This window comes from Staurois parvus, unplaced genomic scaffold, assembly GCF_062004578.1.
Source record: "Staurois parvus isolate SC_StPar_1 unplaced genomic scaffold, SC_StPar_1.0 ptg000114l, whole genome shotgun sequence".
Classification (NCBI taxonomy): Eukaryota; Metazoa; Chordata; class Amphibia; order Anura; family Ranidae; genus Staurois; species Staurois parvus.
The window spans coordinates 8,391,807-8,409,621 of NW_028317910.1; the positions used below are offsets into that span (position 1 = coordinate 8,391,807).

General features: G+C 41.2%; 1 protein-coding gene across 14 annotated transcripts in view; it reads right to left on the reverse strand.

Moving 5' to 3' along the window:
* The window catches only part of MICAL3 (microtubule associated monooxygenase, calponin and LIM domain containing 3), a 236,282-nt gene that overhangs the window by 146,166 nt on the left and 72,301 nt on the right, over positions 1-17,815 (reverse strand). For all 14 annotated transcript variants that reach the window (XM_089671866.1, XM_089671864.1, XM_089671865.1 and 11 more), the window contains exons 2-4: positions 9,744-10,082; positions 5,766-5,973; positions 214-330 (exon numbers count right to left, since the gene is read on the reverse strand). In XM_089671866.1, coding sequence (XP_089527992.1) covers positions 214-330; positions 5,766-5,973; positions 9,744-10,007 — 589 coding nt within the window. In that variant the 5' untranslated portion in view covers positions 10,008-10,082. The remainder of the gene's footprint in view (positions 1-213; positions 331-5,765; positions 5,974-9,743; positions 10,083-17,815) is intronic.

Sequence of the window (17,815 nt, forward strand, 5' to 3'; positions counted from 1 at the left end):
ATAGAAAAGCAATGGAAAAAAATTGCAAGTTAAGGGGCAGGGAGGAACAATGGAAAATAAAATATAAGCAGATTAAATCACAACTTTAATAGATCATACATACATTTAATATCAAATAATCTATAACACAGGTATTTATGGAACATGTACAGTATGTTCTAAAACTATGTGCATTATGACGACATTTAGTGAGGGATTTTTTTTTTTACTCACGTTCATTTTCTTGATCTTCTGGTGGTTCAACCAAACCCTGGAACTCAACATTGACATGAATCTCAATTCCCAGGATGAGTGACACTTTCAGAAGTATGAGCTGTAGCTGGCGAATACCTGGAATATAGAAGTGGAGGAGTGGACATTTACTGTGGCAAACCCAACCTGTGTATTACAGCAGACTCTACAGCAACTCCAAGGATGACCCTTTCTGAAAAGAGCAGGTTCAGGTTAGAACCTCAGTCGGGATGTTCTAGCTGTCTAACAGTCAGCTGAAAGTTTTAAGCAATCCCGAATGCAATATGGTTTGTCCCAACAACTGCTACTGTCACTTTTGTTAGACAGTTTAGCTTGTGAAAGGTAGTCAGAAAATAATTTATCTACTGGTAGGGTCGAGTGATAAAACTGATACAGAGTGACTCATGAATACAAAAAAAATGCTGTATTAATGACAATGGCAGATTGTATCATACATGCCATTTACAATTTTTCATATGCTTACACTTTGTTCAAATGTCTGAGGTTTACAACCACTTGAGAACAAAGTTCAGAGTTTGAAGTCTGAACAAAGAATATCCCTCTAAAAAAGTGTGTACTTGTCTCAAATACAACCCCTGGCAAAAAGTATGGAATCACTATTCTTAGAAAATGTTCATTCAATTGTTTGTGTAGGAAAAAAAAAAAAAAAAATCAGACATGCCTCAAAACTATTTTAATTTAGCATTCCAACCTTCTGACTTTAAGAAACACAAACAAGAAAAAAAGAAAGACTGTAGTTTGGTACAACTGTTTTTGCAGATCAAGCAAAAGGTAAAAAATATGGAATCACTTAATTTTGAGAAAAATATTATGGAATCATGAAAGAAAAAAAAAATACCCCAAACCCTTACAAATTCCAAATTAAAAAGAGGTGAGGGCATGTTTTTACTGGCACAGAGATACCTGCAATCTTATATTACATCTGTCTCACAAATGTCCTCATGTGCAAGTGTACAGTAAGTTCAGCTGGCAACTGTTCTCATCTCTGCTGTACTACAAAAATCGATGACAGGAAAAAGGATAGAGTAAATGTAAAATTGATCTTAAACCACAAGAAGGTTTTAATTTTTAAAAAGGAGTAGTAAACAGTCATTTTTATTTTACATACATTAAAGAACTTCATCCACACCCCACAGGAGTGGGATTAGTAATTCTTCCAGGTTTTTATTCTGAAACAAATCCTTGCACCACTTTAGGCTGAACTCCAGCCTAAAAGTTCACTCTTGCACAGTTGTACAGCCTCCTCTCACGTACCGACATTGCTTACTCTGATTGGGACGTGGACTTGTTTCTGGACTTTGGCGGCCTTCAAGTACCAGTTCTTGCAGAACTGTTTGGTAGGCTTCTGCCTGGAGCCTAAGGCCTGTGGCTGACAAAAAGCAAGCAGGTTTCAGCTTCTGACCCATCAGTTTTGCCACATTTTTCAGGGGCAATAGTGTGTTTTTTTTTCCCAAGTCACCTTCTGGAAAGAAGGATTCAAATGGCATCCCAAGCGTATGTTAGCACTCAAAAGACACATGCTCAATTTGCTTCTTCCACAGGAGTTCAGCAGATCAGCATTGAGTCACAGGATTCTCTTTATATGGACAGACAACACCCAGTCAAAAAAATCACCTAATGGAATCTTCCAAGGCATCCATCAAGAAGGTCAAGGTTTTTGGGAACTACTCAAGGTTTTGTCCAATGACAGGGTCCTCAGAAATAATTTCCCTGGACCAGAACGCTTTTTGACCACGCTTTCAGTGCTGGGCATACTCCTGCAGCCACTGTCAGCCGCAAAGTTGCAATGGTCAAAGAAAACGATACCTTAATGAGAGCGTTCAACTTCTGGTTCATAACATCCATAAAGACCAGAACCTTGCCCACCAGAAGAATGCTTTTGAAAGTTGAGAACATCTTCTCTAGATGAGCCCAAATCACCATACATCACTTGTTGCAAATAAGGATAGATAGAAAAAGATTTAGGAATTTTGTTGTCCTCCAGGATGCAAACCCTGTGATCTTCAGAAAAGTAGATTCCGGAAGTGGCAATTTTAATTTTATTCTGAAGGCATTCCCAAAAAAAAACTACCGTATTTTTCGCCGTATAAGACGCACTTTTTCTTCCCCAAAACTGGGGGGGAAAAGTTGGTGCGTCTTATACGACAAATAGAGAGAGGATCCGTGAGGAGCGGCCACGGCCGTAGGAAAGGCCAAGGCTTTGGCCTATCTCTGGAGCGGTCGGCCATCTTAGTACACCCGGCGGTGCGCGCTGACGTCATCACCCCCTCTGCTCGTGGATCCTACCATAGCGCGGATCTACAACAACAGGTGAGGAGCGGGGCAATGCAATGTTACTGGCTATTATTACTATGTTGGGGGCAATGTTACTGGCTATTATTACTAATGTGGGGGCAATGTTACTGGCTATTATTACTATGTTGGGGGCAATGTTACTGGCTATTATTACTAATGTGGGGGCAATGTTACTGGCTATTACTAATGTGGGGGCAATGTTACTGGCTATTATTACTAATGTGGGGGCAATGTTACTGGCTATTATTACTATGTTGGAGGCAATGTTACTGGCTATTATTACTAATGTGGGGGCAATGTTACTGGCTATTACTAATGTGGGGGCAATGTTACTGCCTATTATTACTAATGTGGGGGCAATGTTACTGGCTATTATTACTTTCACTGTTTACTGACTGTTAATGAGAGTAAAGATAGTTCTTAATATGTTACATGGTTGGCATAAAATTGTTCTTAAACTGCTGTTAACTTTATACAGTTGATATAAAATATTTTACTACAGTATTGTGTTCAGAATCTTTTTTTTCTAGATTTTCCTCCTTTAAAATTGGGTGCGTCTTATATGGCGAAAAATACGGTACCTTTATTCCTCTGCACCCAAGATAGGAAAACGTTGAAGGTCTGGGCCTGAGAGGGCTCTTCAAAACAGCAGTCTTAATCCTCACAGGCTTCCTCTTCCACATTCTTGTCCACAGAATGATACTCTGACAGGAAGGGCGATAGAGCACCCATATTTGCATCCCAGCCTAGTGAGAACCCCTAGGAGCAATTTTCGCATCCCTGAGATGTCTGCCAAAAATTCCTCCCCAGACACAAAGAAATTGTAGCAACCTGCCCCTGAAACAGTAGAAAGAGCCTGACTCACCCACCCCCACACCCTATATCCCTGTCCATCCTGCAGGTTAAGGCTGGATGTTTGAATCTAAAATTGTAATGACATCCTCTCATATATGTTAATATTTGACTTGGAAAAACTAAATTTTATGGTTGGATCCTTGTATGTTCCTGTGCTTTGTAATATCGGATGTTCTGTGTGCCTACAAACATAATATTTTTATGTTATATTACTGATTTTGTCCCCTGATGTTGTGCGCAACACCTTGTTTGCTTTGGTTTGTCTCTGTATAAAACTAAAACGTTTTCCTGATTAAAAGAAAAAACACAGTAGAAAGGCCAGATATGGGCAAGGATTCAGAACGGATCAAACCCGGAGGAGAGCCCTTACAGGGTAAACTATGTAGGGAACTTCATTACCTGAAGCAGAAATTTGGGAGTTCACCCCTTCGACCCCTTCCTCGACCACCACATGCAGTGGCAGAGATCAAGCTACTGCCAAAAGCCACAGTACCCAACACAGGAAGCTCAAAGTCTGCCCCTCCTGGAGCAGGACAGCACAAACAGAATCATGAAGAATGGACCTGGTGTGCCAAGATACCAATTACCCAAATTAGTACTGTCCAGTACCTACCGGCAACCTTACTGGCTACCATGATCTTCCTCAAGAAAAAACTCGAGCTTTTCCTCAACTTTTGGTCCCAAAACACAACAGGAAGCAAGAGGAAATCCCTAGAACAGCTGTTCCCATTGAAAGAGGAGGAGATTTCCTCTCTATTCCTGTTCTAGTCACAGATACAACACTCTGCTCTTCCTTCACTTTCTGTAGCAAGGTCAGTGGTCACAGGACAAATAGAGGGTGAATCTGCCCAGTGGGTTCACAAACAGTAACAAAAATCTGACAAGGCATCTAACCCTTCCACAACAGATTTGATTACCATCTGTAATGATCAGGTAATCGATTTCTCATGTAATGAGTGATGAAAGAGCCAGTGATAAACATCTCTAATTACTCTCTGAATTGTCTGTACAATCTGCTTAAAAAATGAGGATTGCAGATGAACAGTTATTCAGATTGGCCACAAAATAATCATTATGTGAAATCCCTTCATCCCTTGAGAAGATGGACCCTCCATCAGCCTGATTACTTTCCCAATCATCTGTGTAGTAATTGTAACAAAAATATGCATCAAACTGTTAGTGTGACATATATGGATGGAGGACAGAAGAAGTCAGCGGAAACCAGGAGAACATTGCACAGAGATTCAATCTTCCTGAGGAAGCACATCGTAAAATTATGCAGCAGTAAAGTAGATGTCACTGGCAGGGATAGGGAGAAGTACAAAGCTTGGCGGTGATGGCAGAGACATTATCTTCTATTGGTTACTGCAGTATACAAGGATGAGGTCATCACACTGGGCCATGCAAAAGCTTTTAATGCCAACAAATCAAAGTTTTATTCTCTGGAAAACAAATTCCCTGCACCAGTTCAGTTCAGTGCTGGTTTTCTGTTTGGTCACCTTATCTCTACCCCCAGGGACCATCAGCTGTGTTTGATCTCCCATAACAAGACCATGTCCTGGAACTGTATCAAACACCTACAAGACTATAAAGGCCAGTGCACACCACAAAAATGTCCTCCAGATCCATTTCTGCATGTGCTTTAATGCATTCCAGTGTTTTTTTTATGCTTTTTTGATGTGTTTCCAGATCCTTTTTTCCCCCCTTTTTTATTGCATTAATTGCAAAGTCTTTATTTTCACCAAAACAATGCTTTTCCGGGTTTTTTTTCTCTCAACTGTACTGGGGTCTTGTGCGTTTTTGAAGCTTTTTACTGCATTACAGTACAGTTCTATGAAGGAAACCTATATAACCTACTTTCATGCTTTTTGATGCAGAAAAAAGCACTGCGCTGCATGTGGTGTGAACATGCCTCAAGGCCTAAAATTGTGAAATCGAAAAATCAGTTTTTGGGCACCAGTTGACAGGAAACTGGAAAAACTGCACAGGCAAGCAACTAAATTAACAAGGGGTTAACTGAACCAAATTTATTTTCCCTTGAGAAAAGGTTGATGAAGGTAGGATGTGATCACCATACACACGCACACACACACACACACACACACACTTCAGGCCTAAAGATTACACCCACACATTATGAAGAGCAAAGATGATTGAGGGCAGAGAAAGCCAACATCTGTGAGAGGCCAGCAAATGGCAGTACGGATCAGGAGGACAGGGAACTGATGCCGATTTAAGTTGCTCTTAAATTATAGCCTACTTGTTTTCGACTTTAAAAAAACATGCACATACATCCAAATGTGACCCAAAACACATCTGCCCGATTCTGAATACCACGTTATGACAAAGCTCACAATACTCACTGATGTGATCAATGGCCCCAGCGCAGAACTTGCCGTAGAATTTCTTGGCTCCCAGGCTCCGCAGGTCGTGGATAGTGAAGGGCCACAAATGAAGGACATTGTTTCGCGAAAAGGCATCTCTCTTTTCCACCACCACCACCCTGGCCCCGAGGAAGCAGAGCTCAATGGCAGTACGCAGACCGCATGGCCCTGCGCCAATAATCAGACACTGCAGAGATAGACAGTGAGTAATAAACAAGTGTACAGTATTTCTACATGAACAATGTCAGTAGCATACAATGGGGAAAATTATTTGATCCCCTGCAGATTTTGTAAGATTGCCCACTTATTTATAGACAAAATTTATAGACCCTTCTTTTCTTTGTATTATAAGGTGTATTTTATATGTTAGAGACAGAATATCAATCAAAAATCCAGAAAAAAAAAAAAAACAAAACAGTAAAAATGTTATAAATTGAGTTGCAGTTCAGTGAGTATAATAAGTATTTGATCCCCAAGAAAAACGTGACTTAGTACTTGGTGGAGAAATCTTTGTTGGCAAGCACAGGAGGTAAGACATTTCTTGTAGTTGGTTACCAGGTTTGCACACATCTCAGGAGGGATTTTGATCTACTCTTCTTTACAGATCTTCTCTAAATCCTTAAGGTAACTCAAAGATTCAGCTCCCTCCATAAATTTTCTATAAGATTAAGGTCTGGAGACTGGCTATGCCACTCCATGACCTTAATTGTGCTGCTTTTTAAGCCACTTTATTGCCTTGGAGGTATGTTTTGGGTCATTGTCATGCTGGAAGACCCATCCACGACCCATCTTTAGTGTTCTGGCTGAGGGAAGAAGGTTCTCGTACAAGATTTTACAATACATGGTGTAGCAATTGTGCACACAGAGATGGACGCGGTCATCCATTTTGCTCCAAACCCCTCCATCTTGTATCTCCCAAATCAGATTCCTGCGATATCCCCCTTCCTTCTCTGTTGAGTGACATGTGGTCTGTTTGATGACAGAGATCACAGGCAGCAACTCTTTGGGAGGGTGTCATGGCTATTAACCTCACTATCTGGTGCCCCTATGTCTGTGAGACTCTTGCTGGAGAAGGGAAAAACCATAAACCAAGCCCTCACGGAGCCTCAAAGACATTCCAGGTAGTCTTAAAAACAGGACGTACATTTAAAAACTCACTTTTCCATATAATTTTATATCTTCAAATAGGACATAACTACATAAACATGGAGCACATATTCAGATGGCTCACTTTAATACAAATTGTTTGGTATATTACATCCCCTAGCTGAGATCAACAGGAGAGCAGAAAACAATATCTCCTTAACCATCCCAGCAGGTATCTCATATTTCATATGTAGACATTCAGCAGACGATTCTGCGTATTAATCTACTTGTGGATAGAATGTTATATATCCAGGGTAACGTATGTACTCTCCAACTCCTCAGGATATGCACAGCACAAGGGGAAGCCAAGGGAACCAGGACAGCGACAACCAAAGGAAATGCTTCAGGGTTGCAGCCCTCCTCACACGGGGAGATCAACCACTGGATAAAGAAAAAAACAGGTGGCGCACACCCCTAGTGCATTATCCAAGGTTTTTTGAAAGGAGTGAAAGATAAAAACATACTCACAGACGAAGCTTATATCTAAAAAGCACTGCAAAATGACGATGGCCAAGGTGTTCCCACTGTCAGTGCGGTCAAATGGCTGACGCGTTTCGGGGACGAATCCCTTTCCTCAGAGCTAATGACCAGCCTGTATGAAGGTCAAGTGGTAAATAACCAGGGCTAAATGCCTTGGGAGCAAAGCTCCACCTTCTCTACTTGTTATAAGGCGAGGGGTTGAAGGGGGTTATTTAAAGTGCAATCTTTTGTAATTTCTATAAACGCATATACATAAATATATACACATGCATATACACATATACATAGATACATACATGCACTGAAAGAGAAAGCAAATAAAAAATAAAAAATATACATTAATATATCATCTGCAAAGGTAGATAAATAAAAAAATAAAAATATAGAAAAAAAAAATCGTAGTAATAACACATAGCCAGTCTGTGGGAACCAGAATTATTGTTGGTTGGTAGGGGATCAAATACTTATTTCACTCACTGAACTGCAACTCAATTTATAAACATCTGTATCATGGTTTTCTGGATTTTTGGTTGATAATCTGATCTCTTAAAATTTAAAATACACATACGATAAAAATTATAGACCCTTCATTTCTTTGTAAGTGGGCAAACTTACAAAATCTGTAGGGGATCAAATAATTATTTCCCCCACTGTAGACAAATTTGTGTTCATAAGGAGAAAACAAAAACTAGAGTTGGGCTATAACAAAACCAATTTTTAATTACTACTCCGGGCAACAGTGTTTATTAGTAAACAGAGACATTTATTAACCACTTCCCGACTGCCCTATAGCAGAAATATACAAGTGATTTTGCATTTACGGGTAGGGGGTGTGCAAGGCGATTACTGCGAGGTGATTACTCTCCGGCGCTTCACGAGAATCTCTGACGGGGAGGAGAACGGTATGTAAACAATACATCGTTCTCCTTCCTGTTAGCTGGTGCACACTGCATTGGATGGCTGTGTACAGCACAGCCATCCAAAGGAGTGTGCTTACAGTGAAACACAGACACAGTACAGAGTAAAACAGAACACAAGCACACAGCCCCACAGTAACACACACAGCACACAGTTAATCCTTTGATCGCCCCATGGTAACTCTTTCCTACCCAGTGCCATTAGTACAGTGTCAGTGCTTTTTTTTTTTTAGCACGGATCACTATATTGGGGATGTCAGTGATATATTCTGCCATTTGTAAACACTATAACTTTCACATAAATTAATTAATTTACATGTAGCAGAATACATTTTGGCCTACATTTATGAGGATTTTTTTTTTTACTGGACATGTTTAATAGCAAAAAGTCAAAAATATTGTTTTTTTCTAAATTGTCAATCTTTTTTTTTTATAGCGCAAAAAAGAAAAGAAAAAATGCCACTGAAAGAAAGCTCAATTCGCGGGGAAAAAAAAAAAAAAGGTCATAAAATTAATGTGGGTGTAGCATTGCATGACCGCGCAATTGTCAGTTAAAGTAATGCAGTGCTGCAATGCAAAAAATGGCTTGGTCAGGAAGGGGAGGGAAATCCTCCGGAGGGCAAGTGGTTTTAAAAAAAAAAAAAAAAAAAAAAAAAAAAAAAAAAAAAAAAAAAAAAAAAAGGGATTTGCAGTGCTATTCATCCTGAAAAACATCATGTACATTCATTCTGTGTAAATGGGGGTACATTGAATGTTTTAGGCTATTTTCTTTCCGGGTCGAAGGTTATTCATTCATACCGAATAGAGGGAACCAGGAAAATACTGCATTAGAGCTACTAGATGGAGCCAACGCTCGAGGAAATAAGCATTACCTATGATCGCCAGCTCCATCTAGTGGTATAATGTGGTATTCTCCCTCTCATAGTTATCACTAGAACAGGTGTCCCCACTGAAAGATTTTCCCCTCACACCTTGTTCTGATGACAATTCCAACATTTGGATTACCCATCACTTTCAGTTCTGATGACAATTCCAACATTTGGATTACCCATCACCTTCAGTTCCAGAGACAAATGGTCACTAGGACAAAATGAGAGGGTGAATTTATCCAGTAGGTACACAGACCACAATAAAAACCTGACAGAGTCCCAAATCCTTGACTACTCTATCTGAAACTGAACAAAAAAAAAAAAAAACACAAACTGCTGCCTTGTTTGTGATCAGTTTATGTACATAGATAGCCACTGGAATGAGATTTACAAACCCGGATATAAAACCATAACAATGGAAATATGAAAGAGTGCAAGTAAACACCGGACAAGAATGTAAAAAAAGAATGCCAGGCAAACGTTACAATAAAGTGTGATGTGATTGAAATGACATTAGACCTTCCTGTTATGGCTGCCATCCTCACCTTGGTGTTGCTGCAGGCTTTGCCCTTCTTGTAGTCCTTATGGGACCCTCGCTTGTCCAATTTCGACCACAGAGCTTTTGCCTTCCAGTAGTTAAGTTTGGACTTGAGTTTGGGGTAGAAGGAGCGGTAGTCCCGAGGTTTCAGCTCCAGGTGGTCGCATAGTTCTTGAAAACTTTTTAATGTCCCCTTGCAGGTGGTGGCCTGGACGAATCGGTCAAACAGGACGTGAGCCAGGTTCACCTTATCGTTTTGGCCATCCTCCATTGTTCAGGCCAGGGGGAGGGGAGCCACCACCGCGGCTCTCTTTTTAGTCTCCTCTAAAGGACTGCCATCTTTTACCTGGAACACAAAGAATAGGGTGAATTACTACTGATGGAACTCCAGGAAGCTGGAGGAAAATTAAAAACTAAAAAAAATAGGTGTTACTCATAATGCTGCCAATTACCAGCCTGAAATATTTGTACAACCTTTCCACAATTCCCTATTCAGGCATTTGGGACTGCAGAGGGAAATTTTATTTAAAAAAAAAAAAAAAAATAAAGTGTCTTTTTTAAATTACAAAACTGATATATGTGACATTGCCATCTGTAAAAGACTACGCAGTGGCAACAAAAACAAAATTTTAGGAGCAGTTCACGCCACAAAAAACACACTCCGGATACATTTTTGCTTATGGTTCACACCACACTCCGTTCTGGTGCAGTTTTGATGCAATTTGCTATGCTCCAGTACAGTTCTGTGCTGAAAAAATGCAGCATTTTGTTTTTTTGTTTTTTCAGCACCAGAAACTGACTGGAACTGACTGCACTGGTGTGAACTAGGGCCATTGGAATACATGGAAACCACTGTCCAGTCATCTAGTGTGAATTAGCCCTTAGGGCTGGTTCACACCAGATGCAGTCCAGTGCGTTTTTTTTTCTGCATCAAAAATGCATGCACAGTGTTTTCCATGTATTGCAATGGCCTTAGTTCACACCAGTGCAGTCAGTTCCAGTCACTTTCCGGTGCCGTAAAAAAGCAGGACATGCTGCACTTTCTGCACAGAACCATACTGGAACGTAGCAAACTGCACCGGAAAGCAGTGTGGTGTGAACTGTAAGCAGAAACGTATCTGGAGTGCATTCGGAGTGCGTTTTTGTGGCGTGAACTGGCCCTTCCCGTACATAAATCCCAATTACAGGTGCAGCTGTACAGGAGAATAGATTGTCAAGTAAAAAATATGTCTGGGTTCACAAAGCAACATGAAGAAAACAAAAAGAAGAAGACCCAGTAAGGACAGAAACTGCAGATTCATCATTCAAAACAAAATGCAAAAAGAATTCTCAAAAGTGATGCCATCATATGTGCAAAATGTATCAACCACAATGGCAAAGCACAGAGGTTTCCAGAAGAAAGTGACTGACAGGGACACCTAATAGGGCAGCTGCTAAATGGCACCAATATCCAACCAGAACAGGAATAGAAGGGAAACCCCTCTAATGGGGAGAACAGGTTTTTTTTCTGTGGCTCCTGATAGGGAGATTTACAGGACTTCTGTCCTGAGATTCTAAATGAGATTTTAAATGATTATAAAATCTTTTTGTTTTTTTTTTGTAGGTCTGATCATTTTACTGCAAAGCACACCAGCACAGCGGCATGATGTGAACTAGTCCTATACAATGCACGGCTAGAACTAAAAATCTCAGCATGCAAGGACAAACTTACATTTACTGGGACTTGACGTGCCACAGCAGCTGCAGAGCAAGGTTTTGTAGTGACATAACTCTGCCACAAAAGCTTTGCCCACAAGTCAATGAGTGCTGGAGGCATCGATTGAGTGCTCCCGGGGTCACGTAGCACAACCATGACACTGCAGCCCAGACAGGGAGAATGTCACAACTTCCTGCAGTTTCTTCTTGAGTTTCCTGTAAGCATTTTACAACAGGCTTGAAAATAAGACATCTTCCCCCAGCTGTCTGGGTCATCCATCACACATGAAGGTTAAAGCATATCTAAAGGAAAAACCATATTCACGTCTGCATTGTATTTCTAGCCTACTCTTATTAACCGGAATGATCTTGAAGTTTGTAAACATATCCACACACACTTAGGGCCCATTCATACTAGGAATTACAAGGAATGTGCTGCACGTTCCAGTGTGATTCACATGCGGTGCAATTTCTGTCCATTCCATACGCTACTTTTGGAAACGCACTGAAAGGGGATCACATTGTAAATTTGTTTGCCCTGCGTTTGGGGTGTCCTTAACACTGCATTGACACCTGCTGCAGATCACAAGTGCAGTGCGTTCTAAATGCGGGAAACCCTCACAGCATTCCAGTATGAATGGGCTCTTGCTTCTTTGAATGCTGTGTCACTATGCCCTGTAAGTAGGTGCTGTGGTGTCGCATATTGAAAAGAACAACATAAAACATTTCTGAAGTAAGCTTACATTTGATTGTAAAAATTGTTTGTATTATTACAATGCTGATGTTATATAAAATCAAAGTGTATGATGTGGCTAACAGAAAAAAAAAAAAAAAGGAGCAAATTTTAAAAGCCGTAAATGTGACTTTTAAACATTTACTGGTTGTGAATCACTGTCATTTTAAAAACACACGTACCAGGAAAATTCACCGACTTTACAAATATGCCCCTATTTATGGGCTAAAATTAGATGAAGTTCTGCTGCCGTCAGGAAACCAGGTTAAGGCTGAACTCCAGGTATGAAAACAGATCACACTGTAATGCAGCTCTATATTAATTACTATATCCTAACAGACTTTTCTTGCCAAGCAGTATACGTATCAGAACTTTACTTGGCATCGGCCTTTGCAGTCCCTGTACAGCGAAGCTCAGAGAGCAGGACGCAACAGCCAATCAGTGATACTACAGTGTTCATGTGCAAACAAGAAACATACAGGTAGAAGAATCTACTGCTTCTCTTTTCTGTGTCCAATCACAGGCTAGGGGAGGGATAAGGACTAGGGGTCTGAAGCAGAGAAAAAGCAAGTCTCCTGTCCTGCCAGACAGGAGACTCCTGTCCTGCTGTGCTATGTGGCAGAACTGTGTAAATCGCAGGACAGGATGGACAGAAATAAATTCGACAGGTAAAACTGGTCCCTTATATGTATTTATCCATTTGCCTTCCATAACACACTGGTACACCTCAACTTTTCAAAAAAAAAAAAAAAAAAAAAGAAGAAGGGGGGAAGCACCTAGCCTGTAGACCATTCAGAAATCACAGCATGGCCCAACAACCTACTTTCATCCAAAATCAACTTCTCAAAAATAAGATTTTCTGCTCTGTAGTAATGATGTGGCAGTATATTTAAAGCCATATATATTAGTACAGTGTGTGCGCGCGCATATATATATATATATATACACACACACACACACACACACACACACACACACACACACACACACACACACACACACACACATTTATTTTTGGGGTGGAGGTTGGAGGGGTTAGAACCTCTGTTGAGTTTTTATTGCCATCTTTGTCCTTACGGCTGAGATTCCCCCTTTCTAGTTATCCTGGTTACCTTTGTCTCTGGGGAATCATTCATACAACAAGAATAAGTAATTTGTTTATGCAGCTGGAGCTGCGTACAGGCATCCTATGTTGGGCTACATTCACGTGTATTTTGTGACAGTGCGAATGGCAGCAAGAGGAATCTTCAGATTCCTGCTGCTGTGTTTGACATCTGTGAGGAGCTAGCTGCAGCCACCAAGCCTGTACACTTCAATGACAGGTTGCCGGCAGCTATTCATGGCTGTTCGCACAGTCAGAGATTATCTATGATGATTGCTGCTGGATGCACACAAAAAAAGTATACCAAAGCAGAAGTTGACTATGCACAAAAAAAATGTCTCCTTCCCTTAGGATCACAACTTTAACTCTACCGTTACTTCTTACAACTTTGCATATAGAGAGGTTTATTGCTTAAAACAAAGCCAGGGGGACTGGTTTCATCATCCCTGGACTGGGTAAGTGATTCTGTTGCTTGGCACACAAAGGGTTAAACTTCCCCTGCAGAGAGAGCCATTGTTTAAATCTAAGTTCTGTGCATCCCATCAGTTAATATCACTCTCTCAGTGAGCGCTGGGCCTGAGCAGCCTGCTGATTCTGGAGAGCGACGCGATTATTTTGGCACGCAATCAGACGTTCGCAAAAGGAATTAAGTAGAGTGCATTCCTAATAAAACATTTAGGACATCAGGCTGGAAATAAACGATCCTATTGTCCAGGCTGCTGCTCTTCTGGAGTGTGCGAGGAAGAGATGGAAAGAAGAAGAAGAGGGAGAAACTGCGCTGGCTGGAACCTCGCACATGCTCAGGTATCGCTCTTCAGCTGTGAAGTTCAAACATTCCACTGTACATGGCCAGGGTGAACTGTCATACAACAATCTATTAGTGGACTGCAAAAGCAGCAACGTGAAAGGCTGAAGAGTCCCAACAACTGCAGAAGTTACCTCCTCAGGTTATAGACAATCATTGAGAGATTTCCAGACGTGCAAAGGTCTTGGAGACAATATTCTATTATTATACAGGATTTATAAAGCATCAACAGTTTACGCAGAACTTTACAACATAAGGGCAGACAATTACAATACAAGTTAATACAGTAGGAATCAGAGGGCCTTCTCACAAGAGCTTACAATCTAAGAGGGAGGATCAAGTGATGCAAAAAGGTAATAACTGTTGGGGATGGGCTGATGGAGAAAATACATGTACAGTTGTTAGGTAGGGGGCAGGATAGGCCAACTTGAAGAGATGAGTTTTCAGGGATCATCTAAAAAGTAGACAGAGTAGGCGCTAGATTGGGGTAGGGTGTTTCAGAGGATGGGAGGAGCTCTGGAGAAGTCCAGGAGGCAAGCATGAGAGGCGGTGACAAGGGAGCTAGAGAGCAGGAGGTCTTGGGAGGAACGAAGAGAACAATTTTGGTTGGTATTTTGAGACAAGATGAAGGTGCAGCATCCTCATACTACTGAGAAGACACCACTAAATATAACAAAAGCTGTCGTCGTCATCTCCATGTCTACACAGTTGAGGGCTGTTTTGGCCAAAAAAGGGGGCATTACTCAATATTAGGTGGGTGGTCATAACGTAGTGGCTGATCAGTGTATGTGCCAATACACATGAAGATTCTAAAGAAGACTTTTTTTCTGTTTAAATCAATAAAAACACTTCATGCCAGAGAGATAGGTCAGTAGTAGATGGCTGGTGGTCTCCGTGACATCTTCCTTGACTGAGAGCTGGGCAGACAAAAGAATGTCAGAAGTACAGAATGGTTCATATACATATTGTGATGTAGAACACAGGAAGAGAGGTCGCATACCAGGAATAATTCATATAGGAGGGCAGAGGAAGGTGACACAGTGCTGTGTTCACATCCTGAGACAGACCATACCTGGAAACAATAAAAACAGATTTCCAAGAACTTAGTTGACCCCGCAGGAAAGGACATGACACCTCAAGAGAAAACCACAGAAGGCTGTACAATAAGCCAACTGCGAGTTTAAAGACAGGAGGCACAAGAGAGCTGCGAAGCAAGGTGTCCTGGGTTTAGAAGGCAGCAGAGCAAATGGACATGGACCCAGAGGGCGGCGGTGCAAGGCACAACACGGTGTCACAAGCCCAGATGGATGCACAATAAGCCAACTGTAAGTGTGAAGAGAAATGGCACAAGAGAGCAGCGAAGCAAGGCCAAAGAGCAGCAGAGCAAAGTGCCGGGGCCCAAAGAGTAACAGGCCAATGCATCAGGGAGCCCAGAGGACGGGAGAACAAAATGTCATAAGCCCAGAGAACAGTTGAAGTATATACAGCTGTGAGTGTGAAGAGAAATGGCACAAGAGAGTGGAGTAAAGCATCAGGGATCCCACAGTGCAGCTCAGCAAGGCGTCGGGGTCCAGAGAGTGGAGGATCAAGGTGTTGGGAAGTCCATAGGGCAGCAGAGTAAGGCATAGGGACTGCAGTGTGTAGGAGAGCAAAGGGTCAGGAAACCCAGAGGGCAGTGGAGCAACGTAGAGTAAAGTATGGGGCTCAGAGGACAGCATAGCAAGCCATTGGAGATCAAGAACAAGGGAACCAGAGAGAGGCAGATCAAGGCCTTGAGAGATATTAGGACCATAAGAGCAGCAGAGGTCAGACATTGGTAAAGCAAAAAGGAAGGGCCCAAAAGCTTCCTATAAATGATCCCAGACGACAGAGCAAACTGTCTGCAGTAAAAATAAATTAGGTTTATTGGCAGATTCCTGTATCATGAGGTTGCTAGGTGGGGTATTCGTGTGGGCTCAAACCCAAGCCATACTGTGTGCATCTTTTGACAGCTCAGCCTTTCTCCCGCCACTGGATTTGATTGACAAAAGCAGGGGCCAAAGGCTCCCGCTGTGCTCCCTGAGTCCAGTGAGGAGGGAGAGAAAGAGCTGCACTGCAACTCTCGTACACAGCGCTGGACTGAGATTGGTAAGTATTTAGGGGGGTTGGAGCAGAGAGCTGCATCTAAAAAAGTTTTTTTTTTTTTTCTTTCAAGAATGCATTACCAAAACAACACACACACACACACACACACACACCACCCTTAGTCTTTACAACCACTTTAAAGTAGAAGTGAAGGCAATATATATATATTTTTTTTCACCCCTCCCACTTTCACTCTCGGTGACAAAACGGTAAACAGGGTGAATCTCCCACATGGGGGCACAGACAAAAACAAAAACTTGACTGGTGGTCCAATTCCTTTTCTGCAATATCTGAACCTAAAATAAATAAGTTACAAAAAAAAAAAAAAAAAAAGGGAGGGGGGCGTTTCCTTCTACTTATACTTTAAAAAACGTATTTTTTTTTTCTAGCAAACCTCAATGCAGATATTTTTCTGGTTAAGTTGTATTGCAAAAAAAAAAAAAAAAAGGAGGATGGGTCTCCCTGGTGTAGTCATATGATTAGTGCCAGCATTGAGAATCTATGAACATTCACTTGAGCAGAAATGTTTTCAATTGTTGAAAGGAAGCAACACTGAACCCTTCAGAAAAATAAAATCACAGCAGCTGCACCGTTACTGAATTATATACACTTGCACATTGCAAGAATGCATGAAAGATTTACCATTAGTAACACAGTTACCATTATTAACATTGTAACATTACATTTGAAATGCCTATGAAAAGGGCTGGACGCTTTTGTTTTTTTAAACAAAGTAGGGTGCATTGGCAGTGCTTTCATTTGACTGGGCTGTTTTAACCCAATGAAAGTCAACATCAAGTCAATTTTGTTTTTTGTTTTTTTAAAAAGAAACCATACCACCAATTTAAAGAAATGCAGGCAAGCAGAGAAAATCAGGTCCCATAAATGATTTTACAATGCCTATGCAAATGCTAGATCATTTGACTACTACAGAGAGTCAATTCCTTCACATAGCCACCTGTTCTTCTGGGAGTGTATTTACTGTTTGTGCTGGCCCAGCTCCTCCACCCCTCCCTACATAACCGTTCACGTACATTATATGGTGTCACTTGATTGACAGGTCGGAGTCTGCTGGGGCAGCTGACACAAGATTACAATTAAATAATATGCATTCAGATTTTGTAAGGATAAGGTCTCCAAGTCATGAGCTTGGACGGGAAGTGAGAAGTTTTTCCCAACAGGGAAAGAGACCAAAGCATTTTTAGTAGCATAAGGAAGAATTACAACTTCTAACAATTTTTGGCTGCCGTCTCTCAACCAAAGATTGTAACCTGTATGGCGAGATTTAGATCTACCAAAACAATGTAGTAAAAGCCCTTCCTAAACAAACCATTCTATTTGTATTCAGTCAGATATGTCTTCTACATAATTGTATATCTGCTTTTAGAGCAAGGTGCAATCAGATTGCAATGTGTATGGCCAGCTGAATGCTTTGTGAATGGAGTTCAATATGTGACATTCCTGGAATCACACTGTGTGGTCTAATGTTTCAATGTTAGCTGCCATTTTAGGCTAAAAGGCTTACAAGTGACAGCTGCAGTATTACTAGCAGCAATGATAATCTGCTGAATCCCTGACATAATTTACCATGAATGTTCTGAAATCCTGTACCCAAGACTT